The sequence below is a fragment of the Excalfactoria chinensis genome, chromosome 5 (genome assembly GCF_039878825.1).
Source record: "Excalfactoria chinensis isolate bCotChi1 chromosome 5, bCotChi1.hap2, whole genome shotgun sequence".
NCBI lineage: Eukaryota > Metazoa > Chordata > Aves > Galliformes > Phasianidae > Excalfactoria > Excalfactoria chinensis.
The window spans coordinates 2,492,401-2,517,498 of record NC_092829.1 but is presented as its reverse complement, the minus strand read 5'-3'; the positions used below and the strand labels follow the sequence as shown (position 1 = coordinate 2,517,498).

The following is a 25,098-nucleotide window of genomic DNA, read 5'->3' as shown; positions in this document are numbered from 1 at the left end:
ATTACACTCAAGGGGGGTTTAATGAGTTTATGTGGTCAAACATTTGTTGTTTTCTGAAGCAGATGTCAACACTTCTATTTCAAGAAAATAATCCCCTACACAACCATCAGTATGTCTCCACTTACTGTGTGTGGCACTAGCATTAGAGGAGCTATGCAAAGTTGCCAGAGCATTCACAGCTCTTACTGCATAATCATTTCCATGTCAAAAAACATGCAAAAGCCTAAAGCTGCATTTTCTTGCTAAGGCCTCTAAAGCAAAACCATATTGAGCCTCAAAGGCCCAGCCACAGCACAGCTGGGGTTCTCAGGTAAGGCCTCTTACAGCACTGCATAGCTAACATCTGACATGGGTGCACCATCAGGGGCCCTCCCTTGGTCTTCATCTGTGCAGATGGGTTGTTATCCACCCTGCTCCGTGCCAGCAGCACTGCTGGGCACACCTAATCTAAGGTGAGAAATGATAAACAGCAAGGCCCAAATGCTGTTCATGTGAGGTCCAAATGCTTTTAGGAAGGATCTGAGCACCTGAGCTGGGGTAATGCACTTGTGCATAAGAAGCCCTGGATGTCCCCTGCCAGGAAGTGTTCAAGGCCAGGCTGGATGGGGCTGTGAGCAACCTGCTCTAGAAGGAGCAGTCCCTGCCTATAGCAAGGGGCAGGAACTGGATGGTCTTAAAGGTCCCTTCCAACCCAAACCATTCTATGGTTCCGTGACCTTCCTTCACACTGAGCTTTCTCTCCTCACTGTCCTCAGAAGCCTCATCATGGTTCCTCACACATGCTGCCCTCTCCAAACACCATTTATCTCCAAGGAAGACTTCAGCAACCCCTCTGCCTGAGCAGGATCTCTGCTTCTGCACTCTTCTGACTGGGCTCCTCACTCCTGCAATCATTACAAGTTCTCACCCCCCAGTTATTTCCTTTGACCTCATGCTCTCACCAGCTCCATCAAACCCAAGCTGACAGGTTTGGGGTCATATGACACACCACACCTACAGGAAGAAGCAGTACATCAAGAGTTTTCAAAGGAAATTTAAAGCTATTGCTTCTCAAACTCAGGAGAGTCACATTGTTGAGCTCTTCTGTGCTATCAGGAAAACCATAAATTGCCTTTAAAAGCAACTGAAAGCTCAGATGCTATCTGTGCCACCATGGTGAGCCTCTCGGATGGAGCTGACAGGGTCTTGGGGAGAGGAGAGAAATACTGCTGGTCCTTCAATAAATCCCTACAACTTAGCAGCAGCTAGAACTACTCTCATTTTTTTTCTGCCTTGGCTTCAAAGCACTTGGCAAATTACTTTGGAACTTGTGTTTGATAGTGGGGACCATGCATGGACACCAAGCCTGGGAGCAGGTGGGAGTCTCTATCCATCTCTTCATCTGAAGAAACTGTAGCAACTAACTAGAAAGGCTAAAGAATCTTTGTGAGCATTCAAAACATGAAGAGCGCAAAGAAACCACCCAAACCCTGGCTGAGAAAGCCTGTATGCTTCCTAGAACACAAGAACTAGGAGGCAGCAACAAAGTCAAAAGGGAACTCAAGGATTACAAAGCTCCAACCCCCCATTACAGTCAGGGCCACCAACCTCATTTAATACCAGCCCTGGCTGCCCAGGGCCCCATCCAACCTGGCCTTGAACAGTCATGGCTCTCATAGTCATGCCCTTCAGTTAAGTCACAGAACATGCCCATTACACAGATGGGACCCTCAGCATGACTGCAGTGCAGCTCTTGCAACAGGACCAACAACCATAGAAAGCAGTTGGAAACATGGTGACCACAAGCACTACTCTGTACCACTCTATGAGAGAGCTGCTAAAACAGCAGCCACACTAAAGCTCAGCCACCCTCCCAGCACAACCTCAAGATGGAAGCACCAGATACTACCAGATTCAGACATCACCCATAGGTAATGGGTTCCTTCCCAGCATGGATCAGGTTCACATACCAGCATAAGGCTGCATGTGGGCAGCCAAGGGTCTGCAGAGCTCCAACCAACTGGTGATCACAGCCTGGTGATCTGAACCATTTTCCTGTAAAGTCTTGATTATGTTCTTTATTTAGCACTTATGTAACAGGATGGGAATTTTAATGTTCAGTCTCTCGAGCTTCACAGCGCTGTGCTCCACGGTGAGAAACAATGTGCCTTAAAATAATATTCAATTGGACTCCTCTCCTTGCTGTCTCTCCCTGGAGCCTTGAGAAAGGACTTCTTGGAACCGATTTACCTGAAATGTGTATGGATAAGAAACCTTCAGCTCACAGCTGCTCTAGTGAGCGAACCCATTCGCGTGCTATAAAAAGCCAACACACTGAACTCGAGCAGCTTTCCCCGCTGCCGTTTGCTTAAGCAGCATGATGTCACTCTGTGCATTTTTATTCAGTTCACACAGAATGAAAGCTACTTCCCTCTGATAAAGGAGCATGTCATAGACAATTCAACAAGACTTACTGACTGCAGCAAGAAACACAGGGGGAAAAACACCTTCATCCCTGGAGGTGTTCAGTGCAAGGATGGATGGGATTCTGGGCAGCCTGGTCTAGTATTAGATATGGAGGTTGGTGGCCCTGCATGCAGCAGGGGGGCTGGAGCTTCATGATCCTTGAGGCCCTTTCCAATGCAAGTCATTCTATGATTCCATGAACAAAACACAGTGACATAAGCCTCACTTCTTCCACAGCACACTTAGTAATGAAGCAACAAGTGATGCACACTAAGAGCAAAGTTCTCCAGACCCCAAAACAGGAGATAAGAGACATGGTATAAAACTTCTAGCAGCATTGAACCAGCAGGGAGGGCTGTGCTTCATCAATGGGTGCTGCCCCATTCTGCTATCTCTGCAGGAGGAGTCATCCTTCAGCACAAGCAGGGACACAGATCGCCCTCCTGATGAATCACAGAATGAATCACAGAATGGCCTGGATTGAAAAGGCCCACAGTGCTCATCCAGCTCCAACCAAACCCCCTGCTGTGTGCAGGGTCACCAACCAGCAGCCCAGGCTGCCCAGAGCCACATCCAGCCTGGCCTTGAATGCCTGCAGGGATGGGGCATCCACAGCCTCCTTGGGAAACCTGTTCCAGTGTGTCACCACCCTCTGGGTGAAAAACTTCCTCCTAAGATCCAACCTAAGCCTCCCCTGTTTCAGCTGCATCTTCTCCAAAGCATCGTAATCCCATGAACAGTTGTTCATTAGCCAGCATTTCAGACTGGAGAAGTTTCCCATTCACACACCTAGCAAAGCAAACCGTGTGGGACAGCAGCACCCCTCCCAGCAATACCATTACTCTGCAGCAGATGTATGGCTTTGCTCCCACCTCAGCTCCTGAAGGAGCAGGAGTGGGCTGCCTAAGCCTGAATCTGAAGGCTGCAAGTGAACAAAACATGTTTTTTCAGTGTCACTGGATTAAATGAAGCCTTTCCAGGAGAGCCCGCTGCTGCTGCAGGGCTACACACCATGCACACAGTGCTCTGCCCTGATGGTACAGACAGCGCAGCATGTTAAGCCTCCACCTGCTTGCCACTTTATTTAACGTGCTGCTTCTGCAAGGTATAAAAGGCTGCTTTACCTTCAGGCAACTGTTCAGGTTGGCGAGATGGAAGTCTGAATCTAAATCCCATTAGCAAATAAGAGGATCTACATACAAAGGGGGCCCACGCAGCAGCACGTCGTGCAGTTCTCCCTGCTCCGGGTCTTCAAGGACTTGTGCTGCACCACTGGAAGCACTCCCTATAACACTGCAATCACTTGAACCTGTTGGGATCCATTTGAAAAAATGAACACATGCAGGACATGGAAACAGGAGCTCCTGGGCTCTGAAAATGGCTCTTCAGGATGTGAAGGTCCACAGCAGGTTTTCAAGGTCCCTGGAGGTGCTCAGCAACCATGGAGATGCGGCACTGAGGGACATGGTCAGTGAGCAAGGTGGGGATGGGCAACACCATGCAGAACCCTACAGGGCTTTGCTGTGATGGGACAAGAGGTGGCAGCCAGACACCTTCGCTCTCAGTGATGGGCAAACAGGGTCAGGTGCGAGCCCTGCAGCCACGCAGACAGACATTCACAGCCATGCTGGCTGCACAAGTTCCTGTGTTGTTGGCTGTCAGGGCATTTCAGTGCACTGTGCTGATTCAGAAAACACAGCCCACGTGACACACAGCTCCCACCAAAAGAGCAGGAGCACAAGTAGCACTGATAGCGTGGATGGTTCTAACCACAGCAGCTCCAGTGCATTTGACCACTTTGCATCTGCTGCACTGCTCTCAAGGCATCTACAGCCAGCAACCAACTCTGCCCTCTAAAGGTCACTGCTTAGGAGCCCTACATTCCCCAGGGCAGGTGTGGGCTATAAGCACAGCCCAGGCACTACTGCAAGGCTCACTCAAGGTGAATTTCTGGGTGACCCAGATGAGAGCATGAACAGGATGCATTTAGCATTGGAGACACAGACTGCAAAGCTGAAGCACTGCTGCTCACACGTCGCTTCTGGGAGGACTCTGCCATCACCATGGGACACCTCTGCACCTATCAGATACCCACACCCCCATCCAAATGCCTCTGTACCCCAGGGGTAAAGCACCAGGATCATCTCCTCCATAGCCTGATGCTCTTCACATCAATCATCCTAATTAGTAATAACCCTCATCCATGCAGAGCTCACCATGCTCTCCAAAAAGAGGTGAACACTCCTGTATCTGTTATCACAAGGGCACTTGGCCATATCCTTCTAATCAGAACCATGCTTAAAACTCCTCCAACATGCAATAAACTTTCCCAGGAGCCAGGAGAATCCAGCTTAATTGACAGAGCAGAAAACATGGTTGGGCCATGAGAAACCCTCACCAGCAGGATCAAAGCGCAGGGATTGCTGACAACATTGTTTATAATGAAGCATCTTTAAATACCCTTTTTCCCCCCATTTATTAAAAGCCTTTCCTGACATTTTAAGAGCTTTTACACAAAACGTAGCATAGTGTATAGTATATACCAAGTATAATCTAGCTTCTAAAGATACTGTGAGCCAAGAGGAGCTTGCTGGCCATCCCTTTATCCAGGTGGGGATAATTTAAGAGCAGACCGAGTTCCAGCAGAAGCAGCACAGCTTTTTGTGAGGTCTAACAGGAACTGCTGCAAAACTGCTGCAGCTTGAGGCATTCAGCTCCCACAGCTCCATGCTTCCCAAAATGGCGATGGGCAGATGCAAGTGGTTGGTTTAAGAGCTATCGCTGCAATAACTGAGCCAGCCATGTCTGCACATAGCCGAGCAGCAAGGAGGGTTCAGGGCAAGAGGACACTGAGCATATTGGGTCACAGCCCTGGAGGAAGCCACTCAGAGTGGCAGAGTATCACTCAGGTGGTACCCAGAGGGTGGTGACGCACTGGAACAGGTTGCCCAAGGAGGCTGTGGATGCCCCATCCCTGCAGGCATTCAAGGCCAGGCTGGATGTGGCTCTGGGCAGCCTGGGCTGCTGGTTGGTGACCCTGCACATAGCAGGGGGTTGGAACTGGATGGGCATTGTGGGCCTTTGCAACACAGGCCATTCTGTGATTCTATGAGAGCAGCAAGGAGCACACAGCATTCCCAAACCCAGTTGTCATAGGACACCACACTAATCACCTGGCTACAAGTGTGCTAAACACAGAGTGCTGTTTCTCATCCCAACACCAGCACTGAGCTTTGCCTCCCTGCACAGTCCCAAAGAGATGCTCAGGGAGCCCCACACTTGCTGCCACTGGGAGTGGGAGTCACTGTCCCTGGAGATGTTATGGGACCACAGAGATGGAAACGTGAATGCATCACACGACACCGGGCTCCCCATTTCCAAAGGGAACAACCACAAGGCAACAGCACTGGAGCACTCACAGAAGAGCTGGCATGCACAGCAACCAGGCTCAGCCTGAAGCAAGGAGACGAATGTGAGAATTCAACTGAAATTCAACACATCAAACCCAAAAAGTGGTTATTTTCTGAGCTGATCCCTTGGACCCGTGTTAACTGCAGCTATTGCAAGGATAAGGAAAGAGATACATATTCACTCCTGACAAACACACAAGCAGTAACTGGAAGCGCGCAACAGGACAGCTTCACATTTCGGTTTATTTGGGTTTCATCATTTCATAACTCTTTCAATATCTGCAAGCTTAGCGCCGCTGTTACTGGGCTGTTCTCCTTATCCCACATAATGCCCTGACCATACTGTACTGATTTATTACATTATTGCACTACTAAGGCACAGCACTGCCCTGCTCACATACAGCATTTCCACAAGAAGCCAAAAGGACTTCAGCAATGCAAAGGACAATGGATTCTGTTGAATTACTGCATTGGCACATGTCGATACCAATTTTTCCTTGGAAGAGCATGAGAAAGTCTTTATCGATAAGCTAATTAGAGCACACACTTAGCACTAACCACTCATCTGAGCCAGACGTCCAGACTGCTTGCCCACTTCCTACTTGGCCCTGCTGAAGGCTTGCAGATTTGCTCCCTATGTCTTTGATGCCTCCAGGACCATAGAGAAAGCCAACGCCATCCTTCTTTTGATTCCCACTTCTGTAAACCTCATTTTCACCTCCCTGTTTAAAACCACAGGCTGATAAGCCTCTCAGAGCCTGACACATCTTTCAGCCTTACACCCTCCTTCGTTGGTTTCTTTTTAACTGATAACCAGCAGGAAACGCTCCTCTGGCCCCTCTGAAAAGCACCCTGAGGCTGCAAATGGGGTCACAGCTCACCCCACAGGACTCCATGAGCGACAGGGCTGCTGGTGTCAGCTCACCTGCACTACAAAGGCTGAATCATCTTCTCCTGCTTCCTACACTAATGAACACCGCTTTTGTTTCCCTCCCTCCCCCCCACTCCAAACGCTGCCATGACTGTTCCATAAGGACACACTAATTATTATTATTTACATTGCAGCAAAGGCTTGGAAACCCTGCCAAGAGCAATCCCACTGTGACAGGTGATGCACGAACAGCACACTCCCACCCTCAGGGCTTTGCAGACCAAGAACATTTGTCTCTTAAAGACCAACATAGCTCTGTTCTCTGCCCACTGCTAAAGCTCACTGCTTCCTTGGCAGACTCCTCTACATCCATCTCTCCTCTGCTCTTCCCATCCTACATAGCCCCAGAGATCTTGGCAGCACATCCTCCAAATGGCTTTTAGCGTGGTAAACCACCTTTGATGGTCAGACTAGATAATACCCATCTTTTTGAACCTTAGTGATTCTAGGACTCTTTCCAGACACTGAAACACCTCTCACCTCCCCCAGCACAGACCCTTTGGGAGCACCCACCACTACATTAAGATCCACGCACAAGCAGGAGCCTACACAATCTACCCCATTACAGATCATCAGAGTTTTGCTTTAAGGCCCAGTGCTTTAGGTAAGTTTTATTAACATTTTAATGAGTGATAAACACAGCCTTGCAATTAGGGAGTTAATGACACTACTGCACACTTAAGCGGTAAAATGCATTTCCTGCTGTGAGCAGCTGTAAACTGGAAATTTTAACTGATAAAAATCAATGCTGAAGCCCTCGCAGTTCAGCACTTGGTTTTGTTCTTCTGCGAGTGATCTCATCCTAAAACTTCTCCATTCCCAAAGGCAGCACAACAACCCGCAGCATCCCAGCTGCAAAGAGCCAACACCAGGCTGCGGAGGTCGGTTTGACAGGCTGGGACCCCACATAGTTCATCAGCAATGGGCTTTCAGAAAGACATGGCCAAGACAGGAGGCACACAGAAGAGTCAACAAGAATCAGGAAGGCAGGGCTGTAAGCTTAAGACCTTAACACATTGCCTGTGAGAACCCCACAAGATCATTCTCAACACCTATTGCATCTCATTTGTTCCACCAGCACAATTGTGTGCTTTCAGCATGACCGAGCCAGGCACGCATTCTTATGGGACCTTGATTTTCACAGAATTGCACAGCAAACTTGTACAAGAAACATCCAACACCCGTTTCTGGAAGGCAGAAGGTCCAGCTCTACCCTCTGGACTCCTGGGTCAGAGACAGCCACACAAGTGCTATGCCCAAGAGGGCTCCTGTCATCAGCTACCACCACTCAGAAGAAAACCAAACAAAGCACTGTCTCCTTCTGTGCAATGCTTTATGAGCTGATATCTGCTGAACAAGTGCTATACATTTAGCATTTGCAAGGAAGAACGGAGCAGAGAGTCACTCCTGCAAGAGCAGAACTGCTGAGGCAGTACAGGTGTATGAAAAGAAGACAATCTCAGCTAAGGAAACCAAAGGTGCGTGCAAAACACCTGGTGGGTTTTCATCAAATCAGGATTCCTTACTGCAAAGCTATTGGCTCACCTTAGGCTGAACCACAGTCTGATCCCCAGCTGGCTTCATTACCTCACCCCCCACCTGTCCACCTGTACTTCCACCCCATACCAGAAATAGGGCAAAGGAGAAAGGTTAGCTCTGCTCCAAGTACACTGCAACCAAGCAATGGCACAAACAAGGGACAGTCACCATCAGGGGTTCAATGTATGCAGACCAGTTGAAGATCACAGAGCAATGAGACATCGTGATGTGGACGCACTGGGTGGAAAAATGGCTGCCATAATGAAATCATGAAGATGGGGAAGCCTTCCTCACCCACCCACTGCACTGGCATGAAGAGACTTTGGTCAGAGAAGCATTTCCAACCAGCAGCTACCAGAAGCTTCCATCAGCCCTGTAAGGAGCTGCTCATATCACATCTGCACTGCCCGGATCTGCTCCACCCAGCTGCCTTCACTCAGGATCAGTAACAACAGGAATGAAGCAGATGTCCCATGGGATGTGAGCCACCAGGGCTTGCTGCATGCAGGTTCTGGCCACAAACAGCTACTCCACAGCAAAGCATTTTACTTACAAAGACCTCTCCAAGCCTGGCTGGTTGAACGTTATGTAGATGTGGGAACAGAGAGACTTTTGTAGCACCCCAAGGAGTAGCAGACAGCCACAGGGCTCTGAACTCTGGGAGAGCACCACACATCCTTCCCCAGTCCCAGCAACAAGGGCTTTGCTATGGAGAGGGAGATTTTTTGCACCAAGACAACTGCGTGAAAGCTGCAGAGGCTGTAATTGCAAATATCTCCTAAAACAAAACCTACTTTGCCATGCAAACACTGACTCTGCCCCACCAGTGTAACGCCCAGGATGGTGCAGAAGCCTGTACTTAAACCTCATGGCTCAGCCCTGCACATACACCTATTACATAGTTGAAAAGGTTCATTTCTAATGCTCAGCCTTAGTCTGTGCATCACTTTTACAGCATATAATAACCCTTAAAGCAAAAATACCCAGAAATCACACTCCCTTCTCTGACTCATCTCCTGCACCAAGGAGAGGGCTTTGGTGGGGCTTCCATCAAGCACACCAGATGGAGGGAAGGTCCTTTGGTAAAAACAGAGCTTAGTTGCAGGGTATTGGTTTTCCATTCGAAAAGCCCCTGAAGTTTGAGGACTCTCCTTGTTTGAACATGGAATAGCCGTGGGCAGCAAAACGTTCTCTTTATGAGAATATTTAGTCTCAGCAGAAAAACGTCTCTTTTTGTTCAGGTGCCTGAGGTAAAGTTAAGCTTCCCTATAAGGCAAAACATATGCATTAATTAAACTAATTAAAATGTGAGAGCTTCTGCCTACCACAGGAAGGAGAGCACTCGTGGCTTGTAAGTGAGAAGCTCTCGGACCTGCCTGCCCACCAAGCAGATCTCTGGTGTGCACAGGAACATATTCTTGGCCAAGAGCAGCCACCAGCCACAGCACCTACAGAAGGCCTCAATACCAACAGGAATCAAGTCACACCTCAAGAATGTGGGAAGTCATCATTTGTGCATGTTAATATTTCAGCCCCGTTTTCTGCTGGCACAGCTTCCAACCACGAAGGGAGACTGCCAACATTTGCTCATCCACCAACTCTATGAGCTCTTAGAGAGGATCAGCTCATCGATTAATTGGCGCTGCAATACAACAGGACACTGTGAGCTACAGTGCATGGTTGGAGAACAACTCATTGACCATTGAAACCTACTGTGGGGAACCTACTGGAGCAAGGGGGAGAACAGATGATCCCTTCCAAACCCTATGATTCAGTGACCTAAGACACAGATGAAACACACCAGGTATGGTTTGCCGCTATATGACTTCAAGTGGGAAACTTCTTCCTCCCCTCTCCACTAAAAAGAGCCAATTCAGAAGTCCGACACATCCCACAATCTCCTGACAGCGTTACTGCATAACCAGAAAACAACTCAGTGTTTTGACGCCCTTTAAGTGAAACAGTTCCATTCTTATTTCGTTTGGAACGTCTGTTTTAAAGCCCTTTTCTGCTTGATATGAAAGCATTCGTATACGTTAAAACAAAACCCACAAACCACAACAAGCCCCAGCACTTTGTTAAAATACCAGTGCTCACCTGGGATAGCTCCCACAGCTCCTCAAGTTACAGAACACATGTACTCCTCCTTGCCCCCAGTGAGCTGAAACACCCCAGAGAACCCTCTCCTTAAAGCATCACCTCGTATCTCCTTGCTGGATTCAGTCAAACCAGGCCCAGAGGCACCAACACAGAGCTGGGAGCGGAGCATCCCTACAACCCACCGCAGAGCCCATCCCATGAGACAACAGAGGAACCAAGCAACACAGCACAGCCACCTCCACAACCATGTCTTAGTCTATTTATACAGCACGGCTAAGAAAGTACTGGCTTCCCAACACCCCTCACCATCTCCCTCTACAGGCAAAGGAAGCATTTTAACAAAAGAATATCTCACATTTAGAAGAGCAACCTGAGCACTCCAGCTTCACCAGATCTCTCCAAGCCCGCTCACAGCCCTATGGGAGGCAAAAGCCAGCTGCTAGCCTGGCCCTGCTTTAAATAATGATCACAATTAATTACAGCTGTGGGGCTGCAGATGCCCCTTGGAAGCAGCTCCACAACTGACTTCGTATTGGCAGCTTTGTTTGTGTGCAGAGTGGAAAGAGAGGTACTGCTCCATGCTGGGGGGAGGCAGCAGGGAAGTGGCTGATTTACAAAGTTCTGCCAATAGATTCTGTGCTGTTCAGCTGTGATTTGGGGGGGGAAAGGGAAAAACTGGGGAATGGGGAACAGCCCAGGTTAGCAACTGAAATAATAAGCTGGAAATGGCTGCTGGGGGTGGTATCAGCTGCAGCACATTGCGGAGTCCTCTCATGTCTGCACCTGGTGTCCCTGTTGGGGGAGGCACTGCACCAGGTCTGCACACAGAGAAGACTTTGTCCCATCATCTGGGGACAAAAGTCTTGCTAAAACAGCTACTGTGGCAGTTCTCTTGTTGGTCTGACCCTTGCAGTGCCATGCTGCCAAGACTGCCTCGTTGCTTTATATTCTGTAAGTGCAGTACAAAATAAAAGGGGGGGAAAAAAAAGCAATCCAACAGCCAGGAGAGCAGAATAACTCCGCCTCCTGAAAAACAGCCATTAATCAGGTAGGCAGCCTGATGTAGCATCATCCAGTGTCTTTATCTCCTTCCACCTGGAAGTAGTTCTTCAGTTGCTAATTCACAGTCCCTGAGCAGTGGCGATGGGCAGGATGTGATGGAGGGGATGTGGTGGGTTTCAGCTTCTCCTGTCATCCTTCCTCCCTCTTTTCCAGCAGCAAAGAGCTGTTGTTGCATGGCTGAGACTGACAATAGAAAGGAGTCACCATCCCTGGAGGTTCTCCAGGACCACGGGCATGTGGCACTGAGGGATGTGAGCATGGTGGAGTGGGCTGGGGATCTCAGAGGGCTTTTCTAACCTGAATGATTCTGTGATTCTAGGATCAGTGTTTTCAAGGAGCTGGAGCAAAACAAGACTGCAACAGATTAAGCAACTGAAAAGAATGACTTTGATTGCCAAATCATCACAGCTATGCTCAGCAAGCATAATCTTAATCTCTATAACGATGACACATCAGTCCCCATCCTGGCAGGGTCACAGTCTTCTGCTGCCCTAATGGAACAGAGCTGCCTAACACCTGTGCAGGCACTGCCCATAGCAACACAGAGTAGAAACAGAACAAAGAAGAGAGACCTAAAATCAGCATCATTTCTAAAACCTCCTTCCCAGACTGCTTGTGAAGGGCTGCAACCCATTATAGCTCCACTAACAACTTTTTATGTCATGTCATTTCTCCAGCGGGGAAAAAAAACACTTTCAGGTTCAGCATCCCACTTCCTTAAGCTTAAATATTCATAAAGCAAGAACCACACCAAAAAGGTTTAACTCCAGTTTGAGAAATGAGATGGGAAATGGGAATATTGACCCAGGTGCTAACAGCCAGAGCTGCTGTGTGTGTGTGCAAGGAAACCATCGGGAACACACTGCACCCCACATGAGTGGGGTGGACACAGCTCCATCCATTTCTAGGTCTAGACCAAGCATGGCAGCATACATGCTAAACTGGTGGGATGACACCTTGTCTTGCTGTGAGGCTTCTATCTCCCCACTGCTTGCACATCTGCAGCCCTCAAGCCAGCATCAGCCCGTGAAGTGATTGCAAGGAATGAGGGGCATGGCTTAGTGGGCATGGTGGTGATGGGTCAACAGCTGGACTCGCTTTTAGTGGTCTTTTCCAACCTTAATGGTTCTATGGTTCTATGAATACAAGTCTCAGTGGCTTTATGTTCAAAGCAGTGATGGAGCTTTTCTGGATGCATCCCAAAGTCTGAAGGCTCCAGGGCTGGTGCATCAAGGACCCGTGGCTTCTGCCTTACCAATCCAGCCTTAGGGATGACAGTGCTGGCCCCAGACCACCTCTCCTACTGTGCAGGACAAAGCTGAGATGTTAAAATCCCTACATTTCAGGCTTGTCAGCTGGGGCTGGTCATGCATCCCTGCAAGATGTCCTCCAAGACCTCCAAGCCCAACCCACCCCACCATGCCCACTGACCATGTCCCTCAGTGCCACATCTCCATGACTCTGGAGCACCTTTAAGGGTATAACTCACAGCAGGAGAGAAAAGCGTGTACTGAAACCCAGCTCATGTTTCCTTGCCTAGCAATCCAGCCTTGACTTGTATTTAATAATCTTCCTGCATTCCATCAGGACAGAGCAGGGCAGCCTTCATCCTCAACGCCTCTCCAGCCTCCCTGCAGGGCATCCCACACACCTCTGCCCCTTTGCTACTAGCAGGAACACAGAGACATCATGCAGATCTTCCAGCCCTCCCCTCCCTTCCTACACTGAGCTATCCGCCAGCATATTTCATGCACTGCACTCTGAAGGGTACGCAGTGTTTTAATCATGTAATGTAGTAATAACATAATTAAAGTCCACACCATTTCCTAAGTAACATATATTACTCTGGTCGTTGCTTTGATATATTAAAAATAGATTAACTGGTTCCTAGAGCTTGGGGCCAGGCAAGACAGTGGGCCTCGCTGTGCTGACCTCTCACCAGCCACGCTGCCCTCAGCAATCCCACCTATGCTAATGGAAGAAGAAACATTTGTATGTTAAAGATGTCATACATCCGGCACATCACCTGCTGAGCTGCTGCAACAGCACAGCCAGACCCAGACGTAACATGAAGGATGGTAGAAAGACGATAGGGGGGTTCTCAACTCATGAGGACACAGCATGGCTTCGAGCAAGCAGCAGCACTGCAAATGCATTCGCCCATCAGAGACCAAGAGAACTGCCCTGCCTTGGACACCCACCCTCAGAAAGCTATTTTTCCCCCAAAAGAGTCTTTTCCAGGTATAAGAAAAGACAGGAATGCTTGGATGCTGCCCCAAGGAAAAGGATGTGCTGCAGAAGAGACGATGCCCTACAGGAGCATCCGTATGTCTGCGTGCCTATAGAGGCTGGCACTGCAATGCATGCAGAGAGCAGACCTTTCCTTCTCCAAAGCAGGTACCCAAAATGCTGAAGAAAATGAGCCACACAGCGCCGAGCTTTAATCATTCATCTGCTTCCTTCCTCCCCAGCACTTCATCTGACTGATTCTAATTAAACTGGATTTTGCTCTTCCGAGCCAGGAGAGCTTTTGTTTTATTTGTTCAAAGACTGTTTCCTTGCCACCCGATTTCCTCCAAATCTCCCTCACAGGGACTCAAAGGCGGCGATTTCACCACCTCTGCCAAGAGCATCAGCTGCTGCCTGGCGGGTGAGAAGCAGCACGGGGAGAGCTCACTGCCTGCAGGGGGATCGCTGGGAGCCTCCACATGCCCGATGGAAGGGATGTGCCATCCCAGTGGAAGGGTCTCCATCAGTTCTGCAGGGCTGGAGTCGAGCCTGGTGTGGTTTAATCTCCATTGCTTATCGCACTTCTACTACAGAGTTTCCAGCCTTCCATCTTTTAGACGACTGGCATGGGTTGCCTAAAGAGGTGGTGCTGCCCCATTCCTGCACACAGCCAAGGTCAGGAGATGGGCTGTGAGCACTGACAGAGCTGTGGGTGTCCCTGTGCACTGCAGGGAGTGGGACCAGACGGCCTTTAAAGGCCCCTTCCAACTCAGACCACTCTGTGATTCAATGATTCTATTTCCCTTAGCCCCAATTTATTGCCTCCCACTGCCCCAAATCACAGCCCCATGCAGAAGGATGCTGCCCAGCCCCTTACCTGCAAGCATAGCTCCGCTCCCAACACCTCAGCTGTGAGCAGGAAAAGCAATGGCCACCTCCATACCTCCACACCTCTGCATGCCCCGAGCTTTGGCTGCTCAGCCTGCTGCCCAAATCCCTGCATGAACACCTGCAGAGGCAGGCAGGATGATACACCTCTCCAGCACTCGGTTAAAGAGTTAAAGCTCTCCTGGGCTCCTGCAGAAGCTCCCGGAGCGGGCACACAGCTGCAGGCAGCACCGGTCCCTGCAGCACCGCATAATTCCTGCCCTGTTCCCAGGGCTGCAGCGCTGCCCGTGCACAATCCCAGCACTGTGCGGGGCTGACCCAGCCCACACAACGCCCGCATTCACAGCCATGGAAATGCCCTCCGTCCCCACGCATCTGGGGCTGCTGACCCTTCCCTTTGTAACACGGAAAACGCTCTTGGTTTAAGTGTTGGTTTTTTGCTTTGTTGTTTTATTCTTTTTTTTTCTCTTCTTTCATCCTTCTAATCCACTTGTTGGACCAGGCAAGCAGTAGGGAAAGGGAAGGGCAGTGGCACTGCAGCACTGTCAACCCAAAGGCAGCAGTTACGAATCCCCTCTGGATGGGGAGCAGGACATCCCACGTGGCTGCATTACAGAGCAGCCGGGAGATCCCAACTGGCACACAGTGACCCCACTGCCATCCCAGGAATGCTGCAGAGCTGCATCCACCAGGCTGGAAGGTGCACTGCTGGGTTTTGGTTTCCCCATTCCCAAAGCTGCTCCTTTCTAACAGCTAGCTCTCCTCGGTAACATTTCCATGCCGGCACCAGGAAGCAGGACGATCTCTCTGACATTTAACATGATAAATACCCATGCATGCAGGCTCCAGCATTGAGAAGCCATTGCTCTTGCTCTTGCAGCCGCATCTGATGCTGTGTATGTTCACCCCACGCCCCGAGCTGGCTCAGAGCCCTAGGAGCTCTTCAAGCAACCCAACACTGTGGCTCCTCATGGCACTTGGGATCAGAAAGCACTGACAGCTGCCCTAATGGTATCCACACCTGCAGGCGGGATGGGATGGGCAGCACCTCTCACCTGGGGGCTGTGACAGAGAGAAGTATCGCCCACATGTGGCTCTGGGCAGCCTTGTCTGCTGGTTGGCGACCCTGCACATAGCAGGGGGTTGGAACTGGATGAGCGTTGTGGGCCTTTGCAACCCAGGTCATCCTAGGATTCTGCAATTTCAGGTGCAGTGGCAGCACCTGGGGACATCATGTGCCCCATTCAGGGCAGCCTGGCACCTGGAGATCCAACCCCCCAGGCTCACAAACTCCCAACAGCTTTGATGTGATGCCACTTATCTGCTTACAAATGCTCCACGCACACCTCGGCCTTCTCAATGAGCCATTCTCTGTCTTGTAACTCTAAGTTTGTCGGGAGGATAACCATCATGTTCTGAATACTTAGGTTTTCTGCTTTATTAACTGTGCAAGTCATGCATAATTTAAACAGGAGGAGAACTGCATGCAGCACTTGGGTTCCTCTAAAGATTATTTTGCAGAAGACAAGCTGGGCAGAGCAGAGCATGGAGCTGGCCAGCCTGCTGGGGGGCAGCAGCTCTGCTCTGCCCACATCCCCTATGGCACAGAGCAGGGGATCCTGGCCCCATTGCTCTGAAATCTGCTCCCAGCTCCATTCCCTGCTGTAAAAGCAGCCGACTTCTTAAGCGCAGCTTTGCTATTCAGAAGCAACAGAGGAAAGTCCCGGGGCAAACGCACAGCCAGAAATCAGGGGATCTTCATTCTATTTTTTGTACTAACTGGGAGCAGAAATGCAGAGCGTTGGTCTGCAGTTAAATCCCAAAACGCCCTCACAGTGCTGCTGTGCCGGCTGGACACGGACACGGGTTCCCCTTCCCGGACCAGGACTCGCCTTGCAAATCAAACTCGGAGCACCACCTCCCAAATACCCGATACCAAAATGATGCACACAGTGGGATTTCACACAGTGGGATTTTGGAGGTGCTGCCCATGCCCTGAATCTGGCAGCTTTCGGCAAAGCGCTGCAAACAGACCTTGGGAGAGCCAACAGAGAGCCACGAATTCACACAAAATGGGTTTCCAAAGCAGCGCAGCCACACGAGGCTGAGCTCACAGCGCTCCCCCCCGCACTCACCCAACCCCAGCACGGCGTTACGTTGTACAGAACGAAAAGGCATCGCGGCCAAACCGAAGTCTTGTGACAAACCCGCCCGTCACTCTGCCTGCACACGGATGCGCTCAGCCCGGAGCAGGAGCTGCCTTTCCAGCAGCCCGAGCTGTACCCGAAGCCCTTTCCCATCCGCATCCAATGGTGCCGTTCCATCGCACCCAGCGCTGCGTGCCGGGAGGGCAGAGCCCGGCTCAACGCTGCCGAGAGCCGCACGTTGACGACGCTCCGGCGGCACGAAGCCTCGGATATTTTCGGTGATACCGAACATTCGTCCCAAAATTAAGAAATAGGAGTGGAAAGGGGAGAGGGCACAAAAAGTACATCTCGAGCCGGGAGTGCCGAACCAGGCGCTCGGACTGAATTCATCGAGTCCCCCCCGATACCCATCGCCGGAGCTCAGCTCGCAGCAGCTCCGCGCGGCCGCCGCTTACATAACCCCGCCGCCGGGCCGGGGGCCGCGCACCGGGCGGCGGCCGACCCCCCCCGCCGCGCTCCCCGCCTCCGCCGAAACGGGGCCAAAGCGACCCGAGGGAAGGTGTTGGGGTGGGGGAAGGAGGACAGCGCGGGGGAACGAACGAACCCGCGTCTCCACGCATCGCCCGGCGCGGGGTGAACCGGCGGAGCTCCCCGCAGCCCACACGGGGATGGGAGCGGGGCAGGGGATGGGAGCGGGGCAGGGGACGCGCATCCCCGCGATCTGCAAGTCACTGCCCGGGGCGCGGGGCGGGGGATGGCGATTCCAGCGGAGCGATTCCAGCGGAGCGCTCCCCTCCTCCGCGCCGCTCGGCCGCGAGCACCGCGCGCCCCCGGCGGAGCGCGGCGAAGTTTGCGCTTCTCTCCCCCACCCGTCGCCGCGCGTCCGCGGGCGGCCCGGAGCCGTGCCGTTAACAAGTGCTTCGGGGCCCGGCACGCGGAGATGCCCCCCCTGCCCGCATCCCGCTCTGCCCGCGCGGTGTCAGCGTCTCATGGCAACGGCGCTGCCTCCGCCGGCTCCCTCGGCAATCAGCGGCCGCGAGGGGATCACCCCCCCTCCCACCCTCCCCAGACCCCGCGTCCCTCCCCGGCCACAGGCGCGACAAGGTCACGGCGCGCCCCGCCACTCACCGTACACCCCTTGCCCGGAGCTGCCCTCCAGCAGAACCGTCAGCAGCCCCAGCAGCCCGATCGCTACATCCATCTTCACGTGAGCATCCACATATCCAGCCCGGCGGTGGGGGGGCCGCGGGGAGGGGGGAGAGGCAGCGCGAAGCCCTCCGGAGCCTCGCGCTCCGCTGCGGCCGAGCCGCGCACGCCCGCGCAGGCAGGGCGGCGGGGGGCAGGCGGCGGGCACCGCTCCGCTCTTCTTCCTCCTCCTCCTCCTCCTCCTCCGCCTTCTCTTCTTCCTCCTCCTCCCTGCGCAGCGGGCGGCGCGGAGCGGAGCGGCGCGGGCCGAGCCCCGCTCACAGCCCCCTCAGGGCTCCGGCCGCCGCCGCCGCCGCCTCCCGGGGCCGCCGAGCGCCTCCCGGGGCCGCCGCAGCCTCCCGCGCCCCGCGGCCATCAGATGCCATCGCAGCGCCGCGGCCCCCGCATGATGCGCGGGGCCCCCCGCGCGGCGCGGAGGAGGGGGCGTCCGGGGGTGGGCGCGGGGCCGCGGAGGTGGGGCCGCGGAGCTGGGGGCCGGCCGGGCGCGGAGCGGGGCAGCCCTCGGCGCTCAGCGCGCCTGCGGAGCGGCGGTCGGGCCCATGGCGGGGGCGGCGGGGGTCCCTCTGCCGCGCGGTGGTTGCGCGAGCGCGAAGCGAGGGCGGCGGTGTGCCGTCACGTTGTGCTATACGTGCCGGCAGCCGGAGCCGGGGAGCCGCAGCCCGGCGACGTCAAAGCTGCGTGGCTGGCTGCCGCGCGCCTTCCTCCGCCTCCTCCTCCTCCTCCGCCGCCGCCTCCCGGGTCCCCGAGGCTCCGCCGCCGCCGCCGGGTGCGCAGGGAGGCGGTCGGTGCCGAGCCGGAGCGCCGCGCCGCGCCCGGAGGTGGGATGCGCGGGGCCGTGCGCTCAGCCCCACGATGCGCGGAGCGAAGCGGTGCGATGCGCCACGGCGCGGTCGGGACTGCGCGGGGCCGACGGTGCGGGGCGCACTGCGCTCGCTTTGACCGAGCGCTCCGCTCCGGGGCGGGTTGCGGGGCCGGGGGTGGCACGGCAGCGGCTCCCGAGCAGCCCAAGTGGGCTCCGAGCTGTGCTCCCCCAGCGCCGTGCGGGAAGTGCGCTGGTGAAGGGTCGCTCTTGCCCCCTTTTACCTCCGAGGGCTTGTTGGGAAGTAGATGCCCCTGTCCGCGCTTCTTCTGATTTGGTTCCTACAGTGATTGCACTAAAACCATGGGCGCCTTGGGGCGATTCAGGCTTAATGCGGATGAGGAGTTTTAGGATCTGCCCCATCACATTAGCGCAGCAGTGATCGGCAAAGCAGGGCTTGGCCTGCAGTTTCGAAGCACGGCAATCTGGGCATGTACGGTTTCATTCAGTCTTCTCCCCTGCCTGCATCAATTAAGGATTAGCGCCCGAGGCCAGGACCGAGTGAGTGCTCTGGAGAAACTGCACTGTTAGGGTGACCCCTCTGGCATGTGGTGGGACAGTGCTAACAAGGCTTGGACTCTTCCTGCACCATCCAGAGCTCCACAATGCTGCCCCTCTGGATGATTCTCTGACACCCATCTGGGAGACACTGGCTCGCTCAGCATTGAGGCAGATGGGGAGAGGGGAGACAGGCTGGTTACTTCCCCCCAGGGTAGTAGACCTGACTATCCCAAAGCACAGGCACTGCTGGAGGATGGGAAGTGCCCGACTTGGACAGCTGTGCCACATCTGTGCTTTGGTCAACCCAGCCCAGATCATCCATGCACCCAAGACTCTGTCTTCCCATTCATTGCTGCTCCCCTCAGTCTCCTTAATCCCAAAGCCAGCAGACCCACAGTGTTCCACATGGGCCTCCTCCAGAAGCCCTTTGATCCTGTGAGGATGCTGTGTGTTTTCTTCACCCATAAGGCCCATCCATGGCAGGTTCTGTCCTGCTGGGGACACTTCTCAGGAGGTGGACATAAGGGAAAGACCTCCTTCTGTACCTTCTGTTCTGTGCTCCAACTCCAAAAGGAGTTTCTGGGCCTGACATGGTTAACTTTAAGATCATTGCAGCACAGACACACGTTATTTGGTCTGGAGGACTGAAACCTTTTAAGTGGCTGCTGCTGTACCCCATGGGACAGCCATGAGAAGGGGCTCAGCATTGTTAGCACGTTGTTGGCACGTATTCTTGGAAGTAGGGGCTGCAGAGGCCAGTAAACCTTCCCACAAAAGCACTGTGGCTGAAATTCATGGAAATCACTCAGAGGTTGAAATTAAACAGGCACTTAAATCTCTGTGGGTTAAGTGCCCCAAATGATGTTCTCTGAATAGTACCACGTCTGACATGGCTTTTTTCGAAGTACCTGATTCATTTAAGAACGTTTTAACATTACTTCTTTTGCAAAGGTCTGGAGGGAGAGGTAGAATCATAGGATTGTGGAATCACTAAGGTTGGAAACAGCTTCCAGGATCATCAAGTCAACCCACATCACCGTGCCCACATCCCTCAGTGCCACATCCCCATGGCTCTGGAGCACCTCCAGGATCAGTGACCTTACCACTCACCCAGAGTGCTGACGTGAGTGGCCATTTTGGTCGCAGTATGTTGTAGGCCCCTTCTGCTGCAGGAGGAAGTGTGGTAAATAAAATAAGATGAAATAAATTAAGCTGAATTAGGCTACCTAACTAACAAAAGGTCTGGGAATATAACGCTTCCAACTGCATAGCCCCATATCCTGTGCAGGTTTCTGCCATGGGGCTGCTCACACTCTTTTGCTAAGATGGGTTTTGTTTTGAAAATTGAAACAGGCTCATTTAACAATGTTTAGGGCCAAACCTCCAAGGGATGGAGTTATTAGATAAATAACTAAGCGTGACGGACCCTTTAGACACACCTGTTATCTTCAGCGGTGCAGTTTAAGTCTCAGAACTATTATAAATTACAGCAAACTGTCTAATTTCAGGCTAAGTCTGCTCTCCAGGACTGGTGTGAATGGAGAAGAATCCTCCTGGCATTGAAGAATTTATATGGGTGAGACCATTTGAGCCTGTGGTGGGAGATACACCAGTTCAAGGCCAAATTAAGCATTACTGTGTGCCTTGGGCTTGCTCTCCCCAGTCTATTTCCCTTTCCCTCAGTTCAAACCCTGTTGCTTTCGGTTCCTTTGCACCCTTGGATGATGCTACTTCATGCCATGGGTGATGCTCCATGGCTGAAAGCTGCATTCTGGGTTACTGCACTGGATTCAGAAAGGTGGCTTTATGGACAGCGTTGTGCATCCTTCTTCTCCTTCAGCCTTACCTGGGCATGGACCACTGCCCAGTCAAATCTATGCTAAGGTCCATTTTACCTGCCTCAGTGACCGGAGTAGTCTCTGTTCATGCATTGTATTTCACACCACCCTCAGGTCTTTTTTCCCTCCATAGGGAGCTCCCATGCTCACAACTACCTGTGCTCAGCAAAAGGGAGCCCTGTAAGCAGCCCTGATGTGCTGCTCTCACCTGCGTTTTACCCCTACCCTGACCTTAAATTTAGAACCCCAGCAGTGCACCAGTGCTGGGGCTGGCAGAGGGCAGGGCTGTGCTCTGCAGTGGGCATCAGACACACCGTGAGCAGCTTAAACAAACCCTGCATGTGTTCCCTGTTGGTTTTTTGTCAGACTCCTGCAGGGCAGAGAAGCAGAAGCTGGCCGGTGAGATGCTGTGTGTCTCAACCCTCTCTCATCTGCTCCATGTGCCAGCAGGGAGGAGCAGCTACAGGGACAGAACAACCAGCAGCTCTGCCAGAAACAGGGCTGGGAGTGCCCCAGGCTGGGGTGGCCATAAGGAACATTGATGTTTGGTAGGAACAGACATAGGGATGCACACAAGTTGTTGCTGCTGTAGCGCTGCTTGCTTTTAGTTAATCTGTGCGGGATGCAACCACCTCGAGGCTCCCATCTCCTGGCTCAGGAGGAAAGGAGGAGGTCCTTTTAGATCCCTATAAACACAGCTGTCCTACCTACCGCCCCGACGGCCCCACAGGATGGGCCAGCTGGGTGAATGGAAACCTGTTGCTCTCAGACATACAACGCAGCCTGCTTTGCTCTTCCTACAACGGCAGTATTGTTGCAATGGCAAGACGAGCGTGTTCTTGTTTGTGCCTAACCACACACACAGCTTTGGCTGCAAAATGCAGCACTATTGTATCAAATAATCAAAATAATATTCTGCCCTGCTGCGCTAACACTGACTGGCATGTGAACAGCAATTCCCCGGAGTGGAAGGGAAGGGTGGGATGAAAGAAGTGGGTCACATTTAATTAACTGGCGACAAATGGGGCTGCTCACTGTATTGGCTGCATTGTGACCATGAGCTTCAAATTATAGGCGGTGGAAGGAGTTGGACATCCCGTCAATAGCAAATAAAATAGGGAAAAAGGCAATCCTTCCTGTAGGCTGGCTATTTTGCAAACAAGCGGTGCACAAAGATAACTCCAATAAGGCTGACATTCACAAAATAACGAGTGTCTTGTGCATTATCAGCAGGAAAAAGAAGTGAATTCTTGCTAAGTTAAAGGGAAATATTAATGCACAACACTCCTGCTGGTGAAGCTGCCCCTGTTGCACTATGGAAATGAATCCTGGGAATTATTTAAAGTAGCACAATCAGGACGAGTTTATTTCCCTGAATAAAATACAATCCCGTTGGAGCGTCACTATTCTTCTTTATAATGCAGAGGGAAACAATTAAGTTTCAGTAGTTCCAGTCTACAGCCGCTACATATTAAATGCAGGATGGGTTTCAGCAGTGGGAGAGGTTTGCATGAGCTCAGGGTGTCTTGGAGTGCACTCTGCTGGCCACGGGCCGAGGGAAGAAGCACTGCCCTCTGTGCAGAGACCCTCTGCAGAGCTTAACCTGCAGTGGCTAAGGATCAAAAATAATACACTTAATTTGTGATGGGAGGCTGGCCCTGTCCCCAGGGTGCACGCAGATCCCCTCTGTCCTTTCCCAGGATGAAACCTTCCAGGGAAGTGCTGGTCTGCAAGTCTCACACTTTCCAGGAGCAAATTAATTTTTCCCTGGGCTGTCTCACTGCAAGCATCACTGGTGATTCATGGCCAGGGCCAGAGAGCTCAGAGGTGTCTGCTGGAAGCGTTAATACGATTTCAGCAGGGTGAGCACCCTGTGACTGCATTGGAGTTTGGAAGATTGTTGACTGAGGGGACCAGCTGGTGCAAATCAGTGCTTTATCACTTACACCTGTAAGCAGCTCCCACACAGTCTAGTATTGCTGGCAAGAGCCTGGTTAAGTGTGTGTGTGGTTGAGTACAGTCTCACCTGGCTAATGCTATGTTGTGTCTGGTTCTTTATATGATCTTAGAATGGCCTGGGTTGAAAGGGACCACAATGATCAACTGGTTTCAATCCTGTGCTATGTGCAGGGTCACCAACCAGCAGCCCAGGCTGCCCAGAGCCACAACCAGCCTGGCCTTGAATGCCTGCAGGGATGAGGCATCCACAGCCTCCTTGGGCAACCTGTTCCAGTGCATCACCACCCTCTGGGGGAAAAACTTCCTCCTAAGATGCAACCTGAACCTCCCCTGTCTGTTTCAAACCATTCCCTCTTGTCCTATCACTGCCCACCCTCATAAACAATCTTCAGGAGGACACTTTGTTGCTCACGGTGGCAGGGTAGGCTACAGAAGTGGCAGGTGCTCTACATTTTTTACTATCTCCTTAGTTAGTTGGATGGCCGTAGCCAGAGGGCGACATCTCAGTGTCTGGGTGATGAATGGTGATGAGTGATGTCTCCCAGGGGTCCGTCTGGTGATCTTCAATGTCTTTATCAGTGACACAGACAGCAAGACTGAGTGCACCCTCAGCAAGTTAGCTGGTGACACCCAGCTGAGTGGCACAGCTGGTATGACAGAAGGATGTCAACCAAGAGGGCCAGGACAGGCTTGAAAAGTGGGCCCATGTTAACCTAATGAGTTTCAACAAGGCCATGGGAAGGCTGATCAAGTGGTTGGTAGCTCTGCTTGTGGCAGAGCAGTTGGAACTAGATGATCTTTAAGGTCCCTGAAAACATGAGGCATTCTATGGTTCTGGAGGTACCCCAAGGGCCATGTGCTATACCCAGTGCTTGTTTCTGGAGGTGAAGCTCCAGCCTGGAGCTGTGCCTTGCAGTAGGGCTGGAAGCACAAGTGCTGTACTTCAATCTGACAGCCAAACCACCCCAGCAGTCTCCTTGTAATGTAGTGCTGGGACAGCCACTATATAAGCTAGCAATACAAAACCGCAGTATTGCTCAGCCCCAGGGATATCAGGTTTAGTGTGGTCTCTGGGTCGGGTACCTCCAGCCTTCTCCTGTGGGATCTTCAACAGAAAAACATTGTCTTTTTTTGTGCTGTGATGCTTCACGTCTTCAAGCAGCAGGAACATTGTGTCTGCCCTCCATTCTCAGCCAGACCTAAACAAGCCCATTGAAATGTCTCATACCAAGTGGAGCATTTTTAAACGGGGGGAAAAAATACTTCTCAGAAGCGTGGACAACCAACTTGGTTCTCATCCTCTTTAAATGATAGCTCCCATCAGTGCAGCACTGTAATAACAGGAGATACTTCACGGATCTCTGGCCCAGTAATTGCTATTCATTGAAATGAACAGCAATCAAACCAAGACCTCCTCTTAAAGGGTTATATTGATTTGTTTAAAGTATTCCTGCTGTGGACTTTGCTTTGTGTGTCTCTGATTACCTACCCTTCTGGAACCTCTGTCTTCTTGTGGTTTCTGTTTGTTTTACTCAAACTGAACACCAGAGTTTGCCTTGATTTGCTTGAAGAACCCCAGAGAAACAGACTTTCAACAGTTGCACAGTGTGCTTTCTTGCCTCAGAAATCTCCTCTTGGTAGCAAACATGGCTTTGCGTCTGTCAGAGGCTCTCCTGATCAAGTCTGCTTGGAAATGCATTCATTTTAAGCAAAGATTCATGGCTGGCAAGGGGTGGGCATGCAAGGCTAGAAATTAGCATGACAAGCTTGAAAGGAGAAGAAGCTCAGGAGATGCACTGACTTTAAATAGCTTGATTTCCCAGCTGTATGTTTACACCAGCTGAGGATGGCTGGGAGAGGTGGAGAGCAAGAGGTCACGTTCACTCCTAAGCAGGAGCTCTTTCTGAACTAGTGCTCCTGTGTGCTGAAGGCTGTACAAATGCAGGGGGAAAGATGATTTCTCATCTTAAAGCACATCATGTGA

At 52.0% G+C, this 25,098-nt stretch overlaps 1 protein-coding gene across 3 annotated transcripts in view; it reads right to left on the bottom strand.

Annotated features, from left to right (window-relative positions):
• Positions 1–18,084, bottom strand: part of MDGA2 (MAM domain containing glycosylphosphatidylinositol anchor 2) — a 276,490-nt gene extending 258,406 nt beyond the window's left edge. For all 3 annotated transcript variants that reach the window (XR_011903636.1, XR_011903637.1, XM_072336911.1), the window contains exon 1: positions 17,880–18,084. Coding sequence is in view for 1 of the 3 variants with exons in the window: in XM_072336911.1 (XP_072193012.1) it covers positions 17,880–17,952 (73 nt within the window). In the remaining 2 variants the exon portion in view is untranslated. The remainder of the gene's footprint in view (positions 1–17,879) is intronic.
• Positions 18,085–25,098: the final 7,014 nt, after the last annotated feature.